Below are 23455 nucleotides of genomic sequence, written 5' to 3' on the forward strand. Positions count from 1 at the left end.
CGAACGGGAGGCGCGGAGCACCGCACGCCCCCGTCCCCGCGACGTCGAGAGGGCGAAGAACGAGAGAAGGCGGGCGGACATCAAAATAGTTTTATACAGGTTATTGGTATACAGGTAAAAAACGACCCGAGGGCCCAGCGCGGGGCAGCGCCGGCCCTTGCCTCCCCGGGAAGGGCGCTTCGAGCCCTCGTGGAAACGTACAGCGAAGGCACAGTGCGCGTGGGGCAGACGCTTCCACGGACAGACGGACGGATGGACAGAAAGACAGATGGGCTCCTCGGCACGCTGAGCACCAGTGCGGCACAGAGAAGTCTCACACGGCTACAAAACCATCGGCCCTATCAGCCCCGCTCACCTCCCGTGTGTCGATTCCCAAGGACTTATTGCTGGGGACAGCTCTGCCCACGCGGTGCTCCAGGAGCTGCTTAAGTCACAGTCCAGCACCAAACCCAGCATGGAGCTGGGACCCCGCGTGGGCTCTGCAGGGCAGAGGCACCGAGGGGCTCATTCACACCACAGCGATGCAGGACAGCAGTGTGGACGATCACCTCCCTGTTCCCAGAGCACCGCTCCAGCCGGATCTTACTGCGTGCTTCTTGCCCTATACCAACACCACAGATGAGGGAAGAAGGTCTGCAGCCACCCAAGGGTCACCTTCAACCTTCCAGGCAGCTGCCAAGACCTTTAGCACAGCCACAGCCCTGTGGCTCTGGAGAGGCATCTACCACCCGTGGGGTTCCTTGCAAGATAGGGACCAGCAGCCTGGGACAGGGAATTTACTGCGCTGTTCCCCCAGAGCCCTCATCACACATTTGGGTGCAAACACTCCATCATTGCCCCATGCAGATCTCAGGAGCAGATCTCCCTGGCCTGCTGGAGGCAGATCAGCTCAGGGTATGCGGGATATCCAAGGCAGTGAGTGCTCCAGGCACTGTAGAGTTCAGTCCGTTGGGAAAAAGAAATAAACAAAAAAGAATGAGCAGCAAGGAAATAAGTGCCTAATTCTAACCCCAGACTTCTGCCCAGAAAGCACGAGAACTTCAGAAATATATGAAGGCTTTGGAAATCAAATGTCTTGGGCATCCTGCCCTTCTGGGCACCCTTCATTGCCCCACAAACTCAACGCAGCTGAAAGATGCACATTGCAGCTCCTCTTTCCAATTACTTCAGTGCTCCAGAAGAGAATTTGGCTGCTTTTCCCTCCAGCACAGCCACTCAGCCCTTCCTCACGCCTTGCACTCAGGCCTCCACAGCACGCTGCAGACATACAAGCAGGTGGAGCTCTTGCTACATACTTCAGGGACACTGTAGTAGCAGAACTAAGTTAGGCCAGCAGGCTAATTTGGTGCCTAGCATCACCAGAGCTTGATGAGAGATTGTTTTCCAAGTGCTCTGATCACTAAATGGTATTAAATGCACAACAGCAAAGGGTGCAGCTGCTCTTCAAAAGTCAAGACCAAAGTCAGGCCATGGATACCCTTTCTCTCTGCTACTCCAATAATGCTCAGAACAACCTCCAGTCGTGCTTTCAGACACTGCACTGCTGAAACACCAACATGTCCAAAAGCCAAGCCCACATAAATGAGATGCAACCAGGTATGATGGGGACAAAATTTTCTTCCCCAGAACCAGGAACAGCAGTTCTGCAGAGCTGACAAGCTGCTGAACTTGGTCAGAATTCGCAGCTCTGACACCTGCTCCTTTCTCCAGTTCACACCAAGAATTGATGTCATCTCCCCCAGCCTTCAGGATGCCACATCACCACTTGGAACTAGCAACACATTAGAGGTGCTCCACAACCACTGCAGTGTGGCTGAGCACAGCATCTCAAGGTAGGGAAAAGCTCCAAGGGAGCAGCTGAGAAGCAAGTACAGGCTGTTTCCAAGGGCTGCTCTGCAGAATGTGGAGCTGGTGATGGATCAAGGCTTCCACCACACACAGTAAGAAAAATGAAATCAAAACAGGTAGATACCACTTCAGAGTGTCGTGACTACGACCCTACACAGGTCTTGGGACACTTCCCCACCATCTGCTCACAGTGTTGAGATGCTGGGGAAGTGTTAGGAACTCTGCTGGCCAACCTGCTTAATCACCTTTCAGTCAGCGTCATGTGAACCTCCAGACCTTGCCCTAAAAACATAAGCCATGCCCTTAACCCAAACACAGCCTCTACCACCCACTGATTTGCATGTACATAGGAACAGAGCAAACAGCAGAAGGAAGTCAGGAGCTGCCACCCAAACACAGTCCTGCAAGTTAATGTCTCAAAACTGATCCAGAGGGATCAGCCCTCCCTCCCGCTGGGGCTAGTCCATGGAAACTTCCTTTCCTCTCAGGGAGGTGTCAGTGTTTGCTGGAGTACAATGTTTCTTCTTCAGTGTCTGTTTCATCCTGGAATTCGTGGCTCAAGAGGGATTTCTTGGAGCCGGTGGACATCATGCGGATTTCATCCTCGTAATCGTCGTGGTGCTGCCGCAGGCGGTGGAAGCCATCCTTGTGTCTGTTGGACTTAATTGAGCAGACACACCAGATGATACAGGCAGTGAGGATCAGAGCTGACATACTTGCACCTGCCAGAGAGAAGACACTGAATTTAATTCTATATTCCTCACCTCAGAGGCTTCTACATTCTCCAGGATCAATCCTCCCTCACACAATCACAGCTGCTTTCCTCACTTCTGTACCCCAGGAGGAAGGAGCTCACTCACAGTACAGAAGCACTACATTTTCTGGGCTAGCAATTTAAGATAACATCAGTGAGCTCCTCTGCTCCTCTGCAGTACACTGGAAACAAACCCCAGCTTCCCCAGCAGCAGCCACAATGACAGAAACATAAACTCCTTAGTGCTTGCCCAGTGCCAGACCATGCAAAGAGACCTAGGGAAAATGTAAGATCTGCTAGGTCCCAGCCCTATGCACATACAGGCTCTCCCCCTTCTAGCCATCTCAAGGTCCATTCAGGACCCTTCAGATCCCTGCAACATTCTCCACTTCCTCTGTGTTTATCTGCTAGCCCAGCATCACTAGAGCCAAAGGCTTTTGGACCAGTCTGCAGGGCCAAGCATGTGTTCAGAAGGGAAAACAGGAGGAGGAAACTCAATGCTGCAGGCTACTCTTCCAGAATCCAGTTTAAAAAAATAAAAATAAAAAAATAAGGGTTACTGTCAGAATGAACCAGCCCAGAAAACGAGGCTCAAAGCTTTGAATGAAGCTAATCACTTTACCTGCAACTGTTACAACCAGCTCCCGTGGCAGACCAAATATCTTGTTTTCCATGTCAAATACAATGAACACAGAGCTGGGTGCATCATGACGTACCAAGACCTATGGAAAGATACAAGGACTCAGTCTGTCTCAATGTTTACACATCTGGTAGGTGTCTAAAGAAAAAAGACATCTGCTGCCCAGGGCAGAACCAGGCAGATACTAAAGATAAATGCAGTGTAGGGAAAAACTATTGCCCAGAAAAACTCCACCTTGTTCAGAAATTCTTCTCCATTACCACAAGGCAGAAGACAACTACTGTAGCCAGAAGGTAAACACAGCCAACAAGATACAGCCCAGGTAAGAGCAGTTAGGGATGGATGCCTTCATATGAAAGCAAGGGAGGAGAGCTCCAATAGATATTCACATACCTGCATATGCTTCTGTTGGTACCCGTCAGCTATAGCATTGATGTTATGCAAACCAGGAGCCAACAGCACATGGAAATAGCCACCTTCTTTAGTACAAACCCTCAAGCCTTCATTAAGAACAATGACAGCTTTAGAAATTGCCTTGCCACTCTTGTCTTGGACAAATCCATGGACTCCCTTGTGAACCTGAAACAAAACAAAGCATTTCAAATGCCTCATGTTCCAGTCCACGTGTAAGGTGTATTTTGAACTAAAACAGGATCTAGCCTCCCCTTAAAATATAGCATGCTCTTCAGCAACCTTAACCATCACCCCACTGTGACATTCCCCTTCTCCCTTAAGAAATAAGATTATATAATACTGCAAGGGCTGCTCAGCCCACTAGAAAGAAAGGCACCCATCCCAACACCTTCACTGCCAACAAGGATTTCTGCCCCCAGACCACTGCTCACCTCCACAAGCATGCTAAGGAGAGACCTCCTGTGTTCTGCCCACAGGCCAGGGAGCTGCCCTGCACTGGGGAAGTAGCAGCAGCTGGTATAAACAGTGATCTCAGGACAGTGACCAAATGTAACGCTGAAATCCTGAAACAAAACCACCACAGTTACAAGAGACAGCATTTAAAAGGTTTCCCAGAGTGCAGCTGAAGATGGTTGAGGTTTTGCCCAAATTTAAAGACATATCTGCAAGGAAGGAAAGCGTTGTGATGAGATGAAGTACCTTCATACTTCCCAGGTGGCTGTGCCATTCAGAGCCACGGATCACACCCCCAGGAATATTCTCATCTGTGAGAGTAAGAACACAGCAATCAGACTGATCTGCTCCTAGCAGAACCCAGCACAAGTGGTCAGGGGTTCAAAGGATTGAACCAAACCTACCGGACTTATTTGGACATCCTGGCTGGCCTAAATGCATCGACGGATGGTTGTTTGCATATACAGATGCCAAATGCTTCAGTGTTTCTTTGTTCTCCACTACAAACAGAAAGGTGAGACATTAGGAACGCAGGTCCTATTGGGTGGGGGAAGATATTCCTATTCTAACCCCATGATCCGATATAAAACAGTCACACGTGTTGCTTCAGAGGGATTTCAGACTGAAATACTGTTCTGAAAACAGAAACAGTAAATGTTCTGACTCCAAGCTGAATCCTGTCAGGGTGCTGAGCTTTGCTTTACAGACTGCCAGCAGTTCTCCAGAGCCAAGGGGTTAAAGCCAAAAGGAGGCTACAGCACACCATCAGCACAAAGAAAGGACAAGCTCTTACACCATGCAGCCATGTGACTAGCCAGAGCCTAACTGCACTGAAGACCCTGGAGGAGTCAGTCATACCTGTCTGCACTGGCTTATCATAGGGATAAGTGACAAGCAAAGATCCACCATCTAGAGCAACAGAGAGGCTGAAGTCTTGCTTCAATATCAAGTTCTCCATGGCTTTGGTTTCGGGCTCTTGTGTTCCTGAATACCTGGAGTAATTGCCTGTAAGTGAGAACAACAAATAGGAAAAGGGATTGATGACAGCTTTCTCTGCTATTTGACAGGCTTGCAGAAATGTTTCTTCTTTATGGCTGAAATTATCTGCCTGAAAATATATTTGCTAGATCTCAGCAAATTGCTTCTGAAAGATTAAGTAAAGCACCTCATCCACACTGCTCATGGGTGGAATTCATCTGCAAAGCTTAACAAATGTGAAAAATGACTGGTTTCCCAATCTATTTACTTTTGTGATACACAGGGTATTTCATGTGTGTTTGCTTTCTTCATTGTCCCTGAACTGACACCTAAGAAAGCATTTGGGATGATTCCAGCCAAAGGTGGCCAGAGAAAACACTTCCTCTCCAGGAAAGGTGGGCATAGCGGTGGTACAGAGCTGGCTGTAACAGGCAGTTAAAAGCATGAAAAAAGGAAACTGTTTCCAAGGAGCAAGAATAGAAAATGCCTTTCAGAAACGTAGCACTGAAAGAAATCAATTAACAGGAAAAAATACTGTATGATTTCTGGACTGTTCCTAAAGAGCTCTGCTTTGTCTTCTCCTTTCCGTACAAAGGTCTGCAAATTACAGTCTCTAAGGGGAATTCAAGCTTTGGACATTTCCCAGCAGCTGTGCTACTTCAGCTCTGAGGCAGGAGCACTGCCCTCTTTACAGGAAGACCCCACAATCAGGTAAGTACCTCCAACCCTAGAGAGGCCAGCCAGCAGGAGACTTCTACTGCAGCCCGCATTTCTATGGGGCACCACACATCAGTTTGCATCAGTTAGCTTTACCTGTGAAGTCTGTGTCCAGATCTCTGCCATGGGCATTGGTCTGGCCTATCTTGGAGGTGCAGCCCCTCTCCTGTGCTATCTCCCGTCCGTCTGGGTTCAGGGATGGCACAATCACAATCCGTGTTCGGTCAATCAGCTGAATAAAGCAGGAAGGAAACAACACATCAGTACAATTAATAGGGTTTGTTCTCTGTACATCTCTGTACATCTCCTTTGTCTCAATCTTTTCCTAGAAATAGCTGCTTCCATTGATTTCATAAGTCACACCGGCCCCACAGATCTCCTAACATCCTCCCTGCATGCACAGGACCCACAGGCTAAAACAAGACAAGTCTCTCCTGACAAGTGCTGTCTTCTCAGGATACAACTGGAGGCCTCCAAGCCCGTCCCTCACAGCAGAGCTGCTCACCTTTGTAACAGCAGCGTTCTTCTTGTAGTTCATGCAAAGAAATTCTGCCAGTGTCAGGAGCAGCTCGGTACCAACAGGAGCGTTCCCATGAATCCCAGCAACAAAGCGGATCTTGGGCTCCTCAGGTTCAGACTGGTTGGGCTTGTTGGAGATTTCAAGGGACCAAATCTGACGGAACTCAACGCTCTGACCCAGGCTGCCGAGAGAGAAGAAAGCAGAGTGTGAGCTCAGGAACAGAGCTTGGCCTTGTGGAGAAACCCTGGTGTCAAGGGAATGCTGCCTCCTTCCACAAGCAGGTTACTGAGACAAGTGGCACAGAACACACAAGCATCCAGGCAGAGATGCACAGAACACTCAATGCTCCATGCATCTCTATGTAGCCTATAACACCACGTGTGGAAGGAATGGCTAAATGCCTCCACGCTTCCAAAGTGGGTTTGTTTGCTTTGGACTTTTTTCTCCTCTTTAATCAGAGCAGGATACATCCAGAGATCAAACTAATTCATAAAGCACCCAGTTCAGAGGACAAAAGCAGGCCTATTTCCAGCAGTGCAGAACTTGTTTCTACAGCCGTGCCATTAAGTTAGCAAAGTGAATGCAAGCAAAGCAGGGAACACAATCAGGGCTGATGCAACTGGAAGGACAATAGAGGCTACAGATCAGAAGGGCAGCCTTGGCACCAGCACGGACAGCACATGAGCACACTGTGCCTGGTGACAACAAGTAACCAGGGGCCTGGGACAAAGAGGCCGGATTTGTGCCTTCTGAAGTTGACAGAGGGTAATAGCTACAGGTCACAAGGGAGAGCAGAGAACCACAGGGCAGCTCCTGCAGGAGGGCAGAGAGCTTGGCTCAGGGCATTACCTCAAATACATCTCACAATGTTAAATTAAAAGCTGAAAGGAAAGCATAGAAAAAAATGCCATCGGATTTATGATCCTCATGGGTCTCTTCTGACCCAGAATATTCTACAATTCTAAGATTCCAAAGCCATATTTGTCCACTTGTGCAGCTTAGATGTCAGACAGGGTTTGGAAAATAGAGGGAATAGAGTGTGTCTGCAGAAACCTGGCATCTCAATGCTGGGAATATCAGTGCAAGGCACCCAGGGCAGCTAACTGCACCCCAGGTTTCAGTCAGTAAAATGAGGTCTCAGGAGAAAGCACACGGATGTGTCTGTGGGTCCCTGCAGCCAATGCTCTGCCACCGTGCCCTTACATCTGGGGCTCCTCTGAGCTCATGCACCACAGGGTAGGACAGGAACAAGCTCCCCCCATCTCTGTATCGCTCATCATTGCACTATTTCTCTGCCACAGGTCGCTGCTCATGGAGGAGCTGAGCACTGCTGCTCAGAGTTTTCACCTGGAGAGATTTGTGATGTGTGGGTAGTTCAGGTAGAGGCCTCGGAGGAACTCGGAGAGGTCCTTGTAAGGGCGGTACCGATAAGGAGAGACTTTCCCCGAGGAGGAAAGCAGGAGGCGTTCCACACCATTCTCAGCAGAGAGATCCTTGATCAGAGTCTCAAACTCCTTCTCATTGGGGTCGCTGGTGTCTGGGGTATTCAGGACTGGCGCTTTCCCCTCCTCCACTTTGGCATCTGTCCGTTTAAGAGTGAAGTTGACTTGCACAGCACCTTCGCTGTCAACTGCCACCGTCTTAGTGACAGGATTGTACCTGCCCAGGGAGAAGGGACAAGAAAACATCAGGGGTTGAGGCCTCGAACACCGAGCCATCCCCCCTCCTGCCCAGATACTCAGCACAAGACTGCTGCTGCTCTGCAGCCAAAGGAAGCAAGAGGCACAAATACAAACAGCAAAAAAAACCTCTTCAAAAGGGACATGGGAAAGGCAGGGCAGGGAGCAGCTCAGGACCCAGCACAGCCTTGAGCTGCTTCTGGCACAGGTATTGCAGGGTTACGTGGCAGGCAGGGAGGATGACAGGTCAGGGAGCTTTAACCCAAAGAACAACAAGGTTTTGGGGGCCGTTGAAATCATTTCTGCGGGCAGCTGCCTGTGTGAGAATTTCCCCTAAAAGCACCCAGTTGCTTGCCCTAACCACCTCCAAGCAAGGGAAGATCTGGACCCTACACTGTCACCAAAGGAACACGTCCCGACATCAGGGTAGCACAGCTTTGTCAGCTCTTGACTAAGAAGCCAGGAGAGCACTGTGGCAGCTGTGCAGCGCCCATCCCGTGCACCACAGCTCGCTCACCCTCGTGCAGATGCTGTGATTTTGTACGTCCCCTGCACCAAGAGGCGCCAGTAGTCTCCATCCTTGTAGGTGGTCACTGGGTGGTTGATCTCAGCGACGCTGATGGTGGCATTGAGGATGCCCCTTCCATCCGTGGCATCCAGCACGAAGCCCCAGACCCCACGGTGAACCTGGAACAGACCCGGAGAGCCCCACTCAGCACCAGCCCTCCAACACACAGCGCTGTGGGAGTGCTGACATGCAGAGCTCCCAGCGCTCCTGGAGGAGCAACGCGTTCCAAAAGGGCTCAGGTGAAGCTGGAGTGGACAAAGGTCACACGAGCACAATGAATGGGCAATTGTTTGGCTCACGATGCCATGACGGCACGTACGCTCTGCCCCACACCTCTGTTTGCATGCCCCAGCTGCACCGTGCTGCCAGCAGCCGTGAGTCAGATGGAAACAGCACAGAAGGGACACTCTAGCCAAGGGAAAACTGAGCTATTGGGAAATGAAATGCCCCCACCTGCATCACCTGGCTGCTGTTTCCATACAGATTTTTGGCATGTTAAGGAGGGGAGAAGAAGAAATCAATGCATGTTCAGATGGAAGGACTGCTGTGGAGCAGGCACCTGGAACGGGCAGGAAGCAGCACCCACTGCAGTGTGCAGATCAGCCTGCTTATTCCAGCACCTCTAACCCAGGCCTAAGAGGCAGCTCTCACCATCTTTTGGAGTCCAGGTGTCTCACCTGTTTCATGAACTGCAGGAGGGACCTGCGGTTCTGCTCCCAGTACTTTGGGAGCTCCTCTGCGTTTGGGTATTTCACACAGCCCAACTCAATGGTCACTTCAAAGCAGTTTGTGTTTAAGTAATTCCAGTCTTGCATCCCACCTACAAGAGGAATGTAAAAGAAGTTTTGATATGACCTCCTGAAGGAAGCAGTAACATAGCTCATAGAAAAAAGATTGAAAAAAAGTAAATCAGATACCAGAGAACGATTAAATTCTAACTACCACATGCAATTAATACCAAAGTAAAAGGCTTTTAACATGAGGCAAGATTCAAGCTTCAGGGGGTTGTCAACACTGCAGACATCCACCCTCCTCGTAAATGCCTTTCATGTCCATTATACTGCTGGTAACCAGAAACACCACACCATAAATTCCTCCCCTCCAGAATGACTTAACCTGGGTACTTTACTGAAGAGGTTACAAAAGAAATCCAAGTCCCAGGAACCTGGGTTGAGAGATGCAAAGCCTGTGACTGATCAGACTAAATTCTTTCAGCTGCACACGCGTTAACTTGGAAAGAAACACTGCAAGAGACTTCAGGATGACTTCACCTGGAACATTGTACCACTGGGCCCCATTTGTGATGCCATGTGGGAAGTACTCGTTGGGGTACATATCCTTACACGGGCTTCCCTGATACATCTTTTTATTTTCCTGAAAAACAAGATGCAACATGTGAAGCTGAGTCTGCTCTCTATAGCCACTGGCACTTCTGTTCTAACAGACTGCTCCCCTACCACACGCTCAGAGAGCTCATGATAGCATCAGGAACTATCCTGGCAGATAGCATTTCCCATTTTAGAGCTTTACCTTGGAGTAGGAAAGTGCCAGCTGCTGAAACACAGCATCGTCTGGGGATTTGCTGTATATGGCCACTCCTTGTTCATCGTCATCATAGGGGTAATTAACCACCAGAGAACCTGCAGGGAAAGTGAGATTCAACTCAGACTTGCAAGCTTTTCAATGGAGTCCTCAGCCTAACAGAAGAAGCTTTTCTTTAAGAAGGCAAGGACCACGCTCTCAAGACTTGGCTATAAACATAGCATTAGGCACAGTGAACAGAACAGACAACAAAAGCACAGGAAAAGATGAGACTACATCCAATAAGGAAGGCATTTCCTTATTATTCCTTTGACATATCAGTCATAATATGTCCAATATGTCAAAGCTGTACCCTAACATTCTGGAGGGATGGGCACAGCCTGCTAATAATCATTTTCCCAGAGGAATGAACACAAAGGAAATTGTCCAAAACACTCCTGGTGCCCCTGACCCAACTGCTGCAGCTTGTCAGCCTTCTGGAGCTTACTGCAAGGGCAGGCAGACTATGGCAGCTCTGGCTGGCTGAAACTTTCCCTAAGGAAGCTGTGTTAATGGCACTGTGGGACACAGACAGTGCTGCTGCTGGAGAACAGCCAGCTCCCTCTCACCCACACACTGTATTTCTGCACTACAGAATTAAACATGCTAGCACAGAGCAACACCTGCAGGTCACCACAGCTCCAAGCCAGCAGATAAAGTGTCTAGGGAATAAGCTGCAATGCAAAGACTTCATTTAGATCATTCTAAAATGATAATTAAATTGCAGCAAATTTCATCATTCTGCCATGCAATTTGAGGCAGGGAACCCTCAGGATTACATCGTTTTCCCCTCAATTTGTAAATACTGTGAAGCCTCTGACGGCCAAGGCACTTCCACATTCACAGAAGCAGCCACTGAGCAGCTGCTGACAGGGCAGTCCATCCCAATTGCCCCATCACCTCACAGGCAACATGCCAGCTGCTGTCCTGTGCATGTGCTCCCTTCAGAAAAGTGGCTGTGCTCCTCCCAGCAGCCTCTTCAACTGCCTACAAGCGTGCTTGGGGGACATGGCTTTCAGAATCTGATCCACCTTCCAGAAACACAACCTCCAACCAAGTAACAGTAAGTTTGGTTTCCCCTTTTTCTACAGGCACCATCCCCAGTACAGGAACCTGGCTGCTTTTGCTCCTGCTGTTTCACAGCAGTGTCCTTCGCTCCATGCCATAAACACAGCAGAGATATTCCTGCATTCTCAAACCTCAGTGATGAGAAAGGAGCCTGGTGTGGCTGACGTACCTCCATGCAGGTTTGCTGAAAGCACGAACGGATAAGTCTTCAGCCAGCTCATGACAGCCAGAGTTTCGGGCTGTGGAGGGTCTGCCACCTGGAAGAACTGATCTGGGAAGTTCCGGTTCAGGTCGTAGTTGTTGCTGTTGTTTCTGCCAACGGTTCCTCCTCTGTCTCCTGAAAAATGAACACAGGTTCAGGTTTGAATCCTATGCAATTCCCCATTTTGCTGTGGAAGCCATGTCCTTATACTGTTGATCAGTGGAAAACAGCAGGGAACACAACAATGCGGGCTCCCTGCACCCCAGAACGACAGGACATCCACCTTCCTCCAGCAGGAGTGCATAGAGGTGTCTGGGGGCCCAGTCAGTGCCAGTCAGGCCTCAGCTGGCAGAAAGACACTGAACCATGAAGAATCCCAGCAGCTGCTGTCAGGACCACAGAATCTCAGACCTTCTCAAACCAGCTGGACAAGTTCTGTGTTAAACACAAGAGGTCTACTTCCAGAAAATTGTTCTGGACAAGCTTTGTTGGGCCAATCTGCAAAAGCCACGCAGTTTGAAGGACTTCCCTGAACGTTTTTGCCAATTTCAACACCACAATAAAAGCCTATATTACCCTTGGACTAGTGCTCCGCAGACTGCCTGGCTCCCACATCACATGTTACTAAAAGCATGGACCAAAGCACAGCAAGTATGAGCTATGTAAAAGGAATGTCTTTTTTTGTTTTTAAATAAGCCTTGGGATAGCCACAAACCATAAGGGGACCCAAACAGGGGCAGCATATACAGCACTGCTGAAGCATAAGAGCTCTTCCCAACCACTTCAGGCATCAGTCAGCCACCCACTTCCTGCAGTGCTGGGTCCACCCACTCATTCCATTGCACACACCAGTCCCTTCCCATCCCCCCTGCACCAACAGCACTTCAGTCCCAGCAGAATGCTTCCAGACTTCCCAGAGGTACGACAAACCACAGGTCTCATTCTCAGAGCCAGAAATCCCACAGCACGGGCAGCATTACCTTCCTGGGACTTCTCATAGCCATCTGGGTTCATGGATGGCATGATGTGGATCCGTGTGCTCTGGACCAAGTCAGTCACTTCAGGATCTGTGCCGAAGTTCTTGCAGAGGTATTCGATGAGGTTCAGCAGCAGCTCTCGCCCCACAACTTCATTCCCGTGCATGTTACCAATATACTTGAACTCTGGCTCACCTGCAGACACACAGCCACGCCAAAGAGGTAATTATGATTGCTATACTGAAGCTTGGAGACATCTCACCACCATGAGCACTGCATTCAGACCTTTCTCCAGGCCAGAGGGCATTTACCTAATATGTATCCTTCTGCTCTCACAACACCAAGAGGACGAATATTAGTGCAAGGAGGGTGCTTGGTCTTTCTGACCCCAGAGTCCCACCCACTCAGGTATATTTCCCTAGCAATGCTCTTTAACTCACCCAAGCATCATCCACTGCACTTGGTCTTTCTAAAGAGGAGGAGCTCAGCCTCTCTTCAGATGCCAGCTCTGCATTTCCTTTTCGCTCTGCCCACAGTCTCCCAAATCTAAGGGTCTACCACTCGCACTGGTGTTTGGCTAGAAAGAATCTCCCTCCTTACCTGCTTCGTGGACACCAGGGTTGTCTGAGATCTCCATCACGTAGAGCTCCCGCAGCTCCACCGACTTGCCCGCGGAGTACAGCCGGGTGATGTTGGGGAACTCGTTGGCGTAGCGCCGCAGAAAGATCTCCATATCTGAGAAGTGGTGGTGGCGGAAGTCCACAGGTTGGATGGGCTGATGGAGGGAGGTTGGGCTCGGGGCTTCGGGCTGCACCACGGTGGAGGCAACGGTAGAAGCAGGAGCGGGCGTTGTCGTGAGCTGTGTGAGGTTGGGAGCTGGTGCCATCACAGTCGGTTGCAAGAAGAAATCCACTTCTGTTGCATCTCCCTCCTTCACCTCAATGTTTTCTCTGGTCAGTGGTGTGTAACTGTAAGAAAAAAAAAAAAAGAGCAGGCTTCAGCAAGGAGGCTCTGCAGAACAGAGGCCAAAACCTTTGCATGTTTCCCCATCCTCCTCCTCCCAGTCTGAGCGCATTCAGATGTTAACAATTATGGGAGAGATTCACCAGCAAAACAACCTGATGGGGCTCATCCCCCTGCCTCCAAATCCAACCATGCTGCTGCCCCTTGCTGTGTCAGAGGTGTCAGTTCCTGTTTATGGACTCTCCAGGGAAGAAGCTGCAGGTGCAGCACAGGGATAGCCAGCAGCAAGCAACACGTTTACCCCCATATGTGAGGCAAACCCTTACTGAGATGACCTGCTGCACTTTCTCCTTTTGCCCATAAGTAAGATACAGGTTGACACAAACAAATAAAGGAAGAAGTGCTGTGCATCCAGCAGCTCCCCACCACAGCAGGGCAGGGGTGAACAAACACAGCTGCAGCTCTAATCCATTGCAGGAGACCTTTCCTGCTGCAGCTTCCAGCCAAGCCCCTTAAACACACAACGTGCTCAGGGGGAAGAAATGAAGTAAAGTAACACGAGCAGTAGGCAGCACCATGGTGACATTACCCCATCACAACGGCGGTCACGTTGTAGGTCCCAGGCACCAGCAGCCGGTGGTAGTCGCCATATTTGCCTGCTGTGATGTTATGGGCAATGCCAGCAACAACAATGGTTGCGTTCTCCAAACCAACCTTGGTGACTGCATCCCTGACAAAACCCTTCACTCCAATGTGGACCTGAGGAAAACAACACAAGGCTCCGGCTGAAGATAGGTAACAGCAGGTCAACAGTGTCCTCACCAGCGACACCATCCCCTCCTGTTCCCACGTGCACAGAGCAGGACAGCTGCCAGGCAAAGACAAACAAGGGCCCATGATTTAGACAGTGCTTGGCCTGGGAGCAAGGACAGGAAATTCAGCATGCAGCAGCTTCTCAAAACTGATCCTACCTAGCTAATCCTCCTATTTGTCAACGTGGGCATGCAACACAATGAACAGAGCAGGGTTACAGGCCATATCAAGGGACAGAACACCGCTGCCTCCCTCCTCAAGCTAAACTGTCCCCTACTCAGGGCATACGTGGGTAGTGAGATCTGCAACTCACAGTCCTTCTGTGTAACACTGTACCCCATGAGGCCTCTCGGAGGAGCTCACTATCACTGAGGATGTGGGAACTGTGGCAGAACCACAGAGATGCACAGAAGCTTTGTAGTCCCCAACCTCTGCAGCAGCTGTGTTACCACACGCAGCCCGTGAGAGCAGCTGATGCAGGACTCCCAGCCCAGCAAGGGCACAGGGGTTTCTCAGGTGTTGTCCCCAGGCCCCACACCAGCTCACACTACCTTCTCAATGAAAGAAAGGAGGGATTCATGATTGTTCTCCCACTCCTGCTGGAGCTCAGAGGTCAGCGGGTATTTGCAGCAGGACAGCTCCAGTGTGATCTCAAAGCAGTCGGCCCACACGTAGTTGTAATCCTGCATCCCACCTGAGAAAACAAGGCAGAGATGTGTCACGACAACAATACACAGGATGCACACTCCCCTCCGTCCTTCAGCCCCCTGTGGCATCTCACCAGGATGAACCTCAGCAGAAAAGTCAGATGGGATCACTGTGAAAGCCTGTGCTGGGGGAGACAGAGCTCTCTTCTCCCAGTAACAAACACACTGGGCATTAAGCTGCGAGGCCAAAGGGACTGCCTGCTGCTCTGTCAGCTGAACTTCCAGCACTTGGCAACACCTCTGGGTTCATATCACTGGGAAGCTCTCTGCCAAATGCTACAGAGCCCAGACAGCATGGCAGGCACACAGAGCTGGAATGTTGCTGCTGCAGTCCTTCATGCATGCTGCAAACTAGCCTCAGACTTGTAAGGCCTGCCTGTAGGAGAAGCAGTTTCATCCAAAACTTCATCCCAAGCTTCAGGCTTGACACAAAAAAATGCCAACATCAGAGTGCCAACCTGGGGAAGTTCAACAGTTCAGTGTGAAACCAACCAGCCCATGAGCACCGGAAAACAGGAGTGTGTGAGAGCTGTTTCCCAGCATCAAGTTTATCTGTTCGTTCTTTCCTTTCAGAGAAACCACAGGCACTGCTACATGTGAAAAAGGTCACCTTGTTCTAGCAAGCACCCTGATCCCATTTGCTGAAGTTAAGATCAACCTTCAACGTGCAGATCTGTTTCTCAAACAGGAACAAATGAATTACCAGTGAGACGTGAGGCTGCTGGGTACTGCCTCAATGGTCCAGAGCTCAGGGCTGTAAACACAATGCTCTGGACACTCATGGGAGCTTTCAATAGTAAGCAGCATGACCCCACAACACCACAAGCCTGTCAAACAGCAAGATCCCAGTAGATAAGTCTAAGAAATACGTGCTGGATGGCTAACTAGCTGGAAAAGATGGGTAGCCATAGTGCAAAGACACAGCCTGGCACTGGCAGAGGCTGTGACAAGGCACGGCCTGGAAAGGTATCAGCACTGCTCCAAGCACAGCAGTCTTCCAGTGAGCATGGCAGCTGTGAGCACTCACTGTCCAGAACAGGGACTGCTGTCCTGAATCAAAGAGCCCCATGGCAGCCTGGTGAAACAGATGGACTGACAGCACAGACCTCTGGGAAGACAGGAGGGACGGGGGCTGGATCAGAGATGTCCCAGTTCTTCCTGGTTCTCCTGGGAGCCTGCTACCAAGGGAACAGGCAGCCCTCGTAGCAAATCAAATGGCACTTCCCACTAGACAGAGAGCACTGCAGCCTGTGCACAGGATGAGATTAAAACAGGAAAGAGGTTTTTCTGGCCCAAAAAAATGTTTGAGGACCTAAAAAAACAAAACAAAACAACCCACCTGTAAAGCTCAGCTCAGGAGGTTGGAGGTGCCAGGCCTGTGACTCTGGTTTTACACAGCTCCTGTTACCAGGCTCAGAGAAGCAGCCCACAGCAGGATGTAAACTCTGTGCAGAGCGGAATGATTTGCCAGCCTGGAACCATCTGTTCATAGTGGGATACTAATGCATTTGAAAACATCCATACATAAACCAGAGCCATTATGAAGCATATTTAGTGCTTCATCTGCCATTCAAGTAAATTTAGGACAGATGCTCACCCATAATAGAGCAGTAACGGACTAAATTGGAGCGTGGTACATCGATTTTGGTGAGAGTCTCTTCAAGAAATAGCCCACTGCGTGCTTGAAAATTTGGATTGTATGTACTGAACATATTTGGCTTTCTCACAGACCCACTGCAGAGCAGGACAGCTATTTTTACAGCATGTGGAATCACATATTTCTCCATATACCATCTGCACAACCTCGCAGGGGCAGGCAGGAGATGTGCAGGTGTACAGACTGTACCACAGTGGCTGGAGCTGAGCCCTCGCTTTCCAATGCAGAAGCAGCCCTGCCCAGCAGAACCTCCCCCTGCTCTGTCCCATCCCTTGAGCATCAGGGCTGCCCTTCAGGCAGCAGGCTCAGACCTCTCGCAGCACAGGAGCCCTACAGGATGCTTCTGCTCCCTGCCAAGCTCCACACCAGGCAGCAGAATGCAGCACTCGAGTCATGCCCGGAGCTCCCAACACCATAAATGCACCAGATGCCAGAGAAACCTTTTAGGCCAGCTTGGTAAGACTCAATTTTCAAACTTCACGATGGAGAAAGCTCTCTAATTCCAGCTCTCAGCGGAGCAGACATTAGGAGATGGAGAGCTGCAGCTCAGCCACAGCAGAGAAAGGCTCCTTCCTGCTCTGGAGGGAGAGCAGATGGCGCAAGGCAAGAAACGTGATTAAATACACTGCACAAGTTGCTTCCTCTGTGGACAGGGCTGATTGCCTCACAGCGTGAGACCAGCAGCAGCCCCAAAAAGGCAGAGGAATGTTTTGGTCCATTAGTCTGCAGTCATTAAAACTCAGAGGAGGTGAGGTTTCAGCCTCCAGCTCCAGCAGCTCACAATCCAGCCCAGAGCAGTGCACCCTGCAGCCTTCCATGGCCCTGAGGAGCAGAGCAGCATCTTCACATGCACTGCGCTGCTCACGTTAGGTGTGAAAAGAGGCATCAGAGCCTCTAGCAACCAAGCCAACACTTTTCTCAAGGGAAAAAAAAAAAAAAAAAAATTTACATTAAAGACTTGTATGTAAACACAACAACAGCTAACTGTATAACCCAGGAAACCATGGGTGAGACCTTCCATCAGAGCTCACACTGTGCAGTTCCTTGCAGTTCCATGCCCAGGAAGCAGAGGCCACAGCAGGGATCTCACAAGCAGCTGCTGCTCTCAGGGCTCCTTTCAACTGCTCCGAGTTCAGTGTCACCACAAGCTGCTCAGAAGTTGGCAAACACACAGCTAACCCCCACCAAACCCCTCCCTGCCCTAATACCTGGTAGGGACCTCCAGCACCTTCACAGCACAGATTGAAAGCAGCGAGGAAAGCATCTTTTACAGAGAGGCTACAAATAAAGAAAAAGCCTCCTGAGGCAGCCCATAAAACACCCCAATCAATGTCACAATTAAGTCCATTTCTGAGTCAGGGCCTTTACCACCTGAAGGCAAACACATCCATCCCACAGACAAAAGTTCCTCACGTTCATGGACTCTCCAGGACAGCTGCCCTTCTCGACTCAGACTGCACTGAGCCGCATCAGAAAACAGCCCAAATTTCCTATCATTTTCTTGCTCTGAACTGGCCATTCAGTAGTTAAAAGCCCTAGAGGTTACAAGGGAAGGAAGACTAAGCACATGTACAGCAGAGATAGCCCGAGCAGTGCCAGACACGCTTATCTACAGCAGCTGGAACGCAGCAGCCACGTTGAGCTGCATGGCAAGGAGCCATACTCTGCTCACGCTTGACCTTAAGAATTACTCGGATGGTTTGCACTTGCCACCTTAGCTTGATACACATAAGAGGATACTGAAAACAAAGTTAATGGGGTCTGGCACCAGCGTAAGCCTAACTGGTAGCAAAGAATCCCACAGCAATTGGCTTTCCAGCACGTTTGATTTCACACAATAAAACGTGGTAGGAAAATTCCCACCTGTTGAAACATTTTGTTCTCAATTCTTTGTTTTTCCTGGCTTAAGTTCACTTGGAGGCTGCGGCCTTTCCCAGCACAACCTGCTCTGCAGGCCACCAGCACTTGCTCTGCACCTCAGGCATGTCATATGCTTCTCACCAGAGCTCAGCCCAGCCAGGAAGCTCCCATCCTCCCTCCCCCATGCATTCCAGTTCTGCAGTTACTGGGAAAAGCCTCTCGGTCTGAGTATAGCAGCATACCACCGACTCTCCATCCACTACTGAAAATCAGTGTTAACACCCAAAACCACAAAGCCATACTGAAACTTGACACAACTCCAAAATGTGCAGGCTGCCCCCCGTGTTATCTGTTAGCTCATCTGCACTCTTCCCTCAATGGTGGGTTGCACACCAGTGTGGGATGTGCTCCAAGGGCTGCCATCGCCCTCCTGATCAGCAGCCAGATGGAAGTTATGGCGTGGCTGAGATGGCACAGGTGCCAGCCTAGCAGCACTTCATTCTGAGCTGGTGTTGTCAGCACACTGCCTATAATCACTGCCTGCAGCCATCAGCACAGAGCCCAGGGTTGTGGCTTGTCACAGCTCAAGGGTTTGTTTCCGCAGAGGCTGAAAGTTGGAGGCCATCAGGTTATAAACCACAGTGCTGTGGTCTAGCTCACACCTTGCCATTTCCTACATGAAGAAAGCAGGCAAACCCCAGCTTCAGTAGCTTCCAACACAAAGGCAGCCCGAAAGGTTCACACCTGTGCAACAGCTGCTAGCAAACCTTCTACAGGCTGGCTGGCACTGATGGGGCATTCCCTGTCCCAGCAGGAGGATGAAGTTAACACTGTGGCGAGAAGCATTTCCTGCTCCAGGAGCAGGGAAACTGAAAGCTCAAAGCAGCCTCCTTCCAGAGCACACCCAGCCCAGTTCAGGAAGAAGCCAAAAGCCCTGGAGCTGCAGCAAAGAAACCTATTGATCTCAACGGTTGCTGATAACAACCACCACCAGAACAGGCAGCACAGATCATCCAGGATATCCTGTTCCGTCACGAGCAGATGCACAAGATTACACAAACCTTCCTTGTGCTGAACTTTCTGCTTTCCAGAGTGAACCTTGAGGCCAGTAAACACAGTGCTGTGCTCGGCAGGGCGGAGGAGAGGAGACAGCTGTTAGCAAACATGGCAGAGCCACATCTTGTTTGAACACCGCAGCTTATCAGAACAGTGAAATCTTCAGGAATGATCCATCCAACCGCTGCAGTAAGGACTTCCTTCTCCAGCACGGCGGTGATGTAAGCAGGTCTAATAATGGATCACCCTCCTTGCTTCCCCAGAAACGTGGACATCGGGTTAAGCATATGATTCAGCTCTGAAATCCGTGTTTTGGAGAGACACCGTATGTTCAGAATTGGTTAAGCTGCAAGCTATTTGGGATCCATTATGCCTGATTTCATTGCACTCCTGCCTTCTGCATCAGCCCTAGTGCGAGGGAAAGCAGAGCAGTCCAGACACAGCAAAGCAGTGCAACTTCTTCAGACCAGTTCTGCCAGATTGGTGCTTTGTCCTCACCACAGAAGTCACCGTGCTGTCTGGTGAGCCTGTGGTTGTACAACTTCCGCAGAGGGGGTGTGGAAATGGTGTAATTCTCTCTAAGGGCACAACCAAGATTTCTCTTCCCGCTACTCACAGACTCCTTCACACAAGAGCACCTCACCACAAAGTGACACTTAAGTCTCAGCAGCAGCAGAAGTGACACACGCAGCACAGCCCGCCGTGTGGCCAAACCACCCCACCTCAGGGAGAGCAGCTGGGTTAGCTCACACCGTGCACTCACATCATTCTACACCTTCACACCTGACCACCTTGCAACCATTTACAAACCTTCAAGTTTAGAACCCTTAAAAAAAAGGGTTAAAAACCCTTGCAGAATACTGGCACTGGTTTCAGATCAATGCTGCTTGGGTCTTCAGTACATTAACACAAGTTCACCTTCCTGTAGCATCGTTAAAACTTGGTAACTGTCTCAAGATCTTACGATAGTCCCTTTGGCAGATGAAGCCAACTGTGTGCAGGATGACTCTCTGGCAACTTAATGAGGGCAGAAGAGCCCTCCAGTGTGCTGTGATCTGTTCCTTACAAGACCCTCCCACGCTGAGATTCACCAAGCACTAGCCAATGTGACCACGAAACCACTTCAAGCTGCTAGAACACATCCCAAGCTAAAAACATCGCTTACCTACCATCCTTCCCTTGGTGGCCATCACTACTGCTTCTCAGCAGGACCAAGAAATTATTTCTATACACCATCATGTGACCCAAAGTAGCAGCGAGAGTGGCTCAGCAGCACAGCTTACCTTCCACATCATACCACTGGGCACCATTGGTGATGCCCTCTGGGAAGGTCTCTCCCTCCTCACCAGGGCAATTTGGCTTGCCAGTCTTCATTATGGGGTGATGTGATGCATAAGCTTTTGCCAAATATTTGAACACTTCATCATCAGCTGATTTACTGTAGACTCCTGTGGGCTTATGTGTGGGCGAGTCATCATAGGGATAGCTTGCAACCACTGAGCCACCGTGCAGGTTGCCAGAGAGCAGAAACCTGGAGTTGGGAAGGAGAAGGAAAGAACTAAGAGTCACATCAGAATGCTGCGAATAAGAAGCCAGCAACAGCCGCCTCCACCAGAAAGAGAATTGAAGTTCAGCACATTTCCGAGCAGAGGTACCACGACCAATACCTGCATCCTTGCATCAGACAGCTCACGTGAATTGGGTTACACCTGCTATCTATTTCTTTTGTTTGTTTTATTATCAAGCAGTTTATCAAGTCAAGCAGTTCTGTTTACCCGTTCCCTCCTGTACCAGCACTACGTTGGTGCAGCGAGCGCAGCAGCCCCAGCTGGTGCACAAAGGATGGCATTCTTTCTATTCCAGCCTGGTTTAAATGAAAAACTCACCTCACCTTTGCAAAACCATTAAATTAACAAACAAAGCAAAAAGTAATTTCCAAAATGATATTAAGAACACGCAAAGGTTTCTCTTGCAGCTAAATCTGAACTGCACCAAACCAGGAGGCTCCTGGATAACCGAGCCGTCTGAGCAGGACACACCAGTCATGGTGCAGCCTGCAGGGCCTCCCCAAGCACGGCTCCCGATGGGCAGCCACACGCCGAGCGTTAACAAGGAGAGCCCTCGAACTAAACCTCGCTCCCCAACGCTGAACGGGAGAGAGCAGAGAGAGGCCTGCGCCGCAGAGGGCAGCGCCGAAGGTCGGGCGCCGGTAGAAAAGCAGCCCGGACGGCGCAGGGCCGCCCCGCACTCACTTGTTGCGCCGCATCCAGGCGATGAGGGCTCGCACCTCGGGCACGGGGCCCAGGTCGGGCTCGGAAGCCTCGAATTGGTCGGGGAAGCTGCGGTTGAGGTCCCGGCCGCGGCTGTTCTCCCGGCCGCTCGCCCCGCCGCCGCCGCAGTCTCCCTCCCGGGCGCGCTCGAAGCCGTCGGGGTTGAGGCTGGGCAGCAGGTAGAGGTCGGTGGCGTTCAGCAGGCGGCCGATCCGCGCGTCGCCGCCGGCCCAGCCCCGCACCAGCTCCCGGGCCAGCCGCAGCAGCAGCGGCCGCGCCAGAGGCTCGTCGCCGTGCATGTTGCCCACCAGCTTCACCTGCGGCCGCCCGGGTATGGGCGGCCCGCCGGGCTCCTCGCCTGCCCGGGGCGCTTCCTGCCCCGCCGTCAGTCGCAGCACCCACAGCGGCCGCCCCTCCACCGATTCGCCGATGCTGAAGAGCCGCGCCAGGCCCGGCGGGGCCGAGGCCGCCAGCTCCCGCAGCGCCTCGCCCAGCTCGGCCGCGTGCAGGTACCGCAGCTCCTCGCCGGGCTCCGCCGCCTCCGCCTTCTTGATGTGCGTGCCGCGCGCCGGGCCCAGCAGCGCCAGCAGCGCGCAGAGCGGCAGCAGCACACGCGGCCCCCGCGCCGCGCTCGCCATGACCCCGCCGCACGCCTCGACCCCGCCGCGCCGCGGAGCCGCCGGGCACCGGGAGGGGGCGGGCGCGCCGCTCCGGCCGCCGGCCAATGAGCGCCGGCCCGAGGGTGAAGCGGCCGGGGCGAGACGGAGAGCGGCCAATGGGAAGCGGAGGGCGGCGCTGCGTCACCGCGGGCGGGGCGAGACGGAGCGATGTGGCGCCCCCTATTGGCCGCACCGCTCCCGGCCTCGTGCGGAGCGCCTCTCGCCGCGGGACGGAACGGCGGGGCTGCAGCGCAGTGCTACCCGAAAGGGAAAGGCGAGGCAGGGGAGCAGCAAACGGCCGTGCTCTGGGGACCGACGGCCCCGGTGCACAAGGGGCTGAGCATCGCCCCGGGGCCCCGGCTTACTGCGGGGAACCGGCTGGCCCGGAGCACTGAGGGCATCAGTGCAGTTAGATGTGAATCACAGCCGTGCTGGGTGCCACTGCAGGACAGCGTCTGAAGAGACAGACAATAATACTTGGGGGTTCCTCTGATCAGATCTTTGCTGCTCCCTTTTTTTTTTTTTTTTCAGGCAGGTGGAATGATCAGGAATAACAAGGAGAACTTTGCAAAAAACACACTGCAGCCCATATAAAAAAGGGGTCACCTCCAACACCGGGTCCCAGCAATTCCTGTTCAAATCCCCAATGCTATCTCCCACACACATCTACTTCCCAGCTCCAGCGTTTCCTGTTGGATACATGAGCTGAGTGTGGCCCATAAACCTGCAACCTTTGGGGAACATCCATCCCTTGAGCAGGTCTTTGCCATCTGCTGCACCACAGATCACAGCAGGCACAGCATCCAAAGGGCCCCGAGGAAAAGAAGAGCAAATCAGCTCCTCCTTCTCAGGGTTGATCCACGCTGTGTGGTCACTGGGAGGGAGATGAGCAGGGAACAGGGATTATTTATCAGAGGTTCCTGGGAAAGCTGAAAGAACCTGGGCCATAAGGGCATTTTAAACTGAAAGGGAGAAGGAATATCAATGGGGAACTCAGCAATCTCAGAAATGGTCCCAGTTACATAGGTTACATCCTCAGTCTACAAATAAATTGCTTTGGATTTACACAGA

At 51.3% G+C, this 23455-nt stretch overlaps 1 protein-coding gene across 1 annotated transcript; it reads right to left on the minus strand.

Annotated features, from left to right (window-relative positions):
* Positions 1–76: 76 nt before the first annotated feature.
* Positions 77–22393, minus strand: CPD (carboxypeptidase D). Its single transcript, XM_048967210.1, has 21 exons — positions 21708–22393; positions 20739–20986; positions 14727–14869; positions 13952–14121; positions 13000–13367; positions 12403–12594; positions 11390–11557; positions 10102–10211; positions 9843–9945; positions 9249–9391; positions 8521–8690; positions 7672–7983; positions 6310–6505; positions 5901–6036; positions 4968–5114; positions 4514–4609; positions 4356–4420; positions 4088–4219; positions 3636–3821; positions 3225–3324; positions 77–2570 (listed from the first exon to the last, which is right to left on the minus strand). Exons 1-21 carry the CDS (start codon positions 22361–22363, stop codon positions 2344–2346), a joined length of 4068 nt encoding a protein of 1355 aa, XP_048823167.1. The 5' UTR covers positions 22364–22393; the 3' UTR covers positions 77–2343.
* Positions 22394–23455: the final 1062 nt, after the last annotated feature.

Source organism: Lagopus muta, chromosome 20 (assembly GCF_023343835.1).
Source record: "Lagopus muta isolate bLagMut1 chromosome 20, bLagMut1 primary, whole genome shotgun sequence".
NCBI classification, from domain to species: Eukaryota; Metazoa; Chordata; class Aves; order Galliformes; family Phasianidae; genus Lagopus; species Lagopus muta.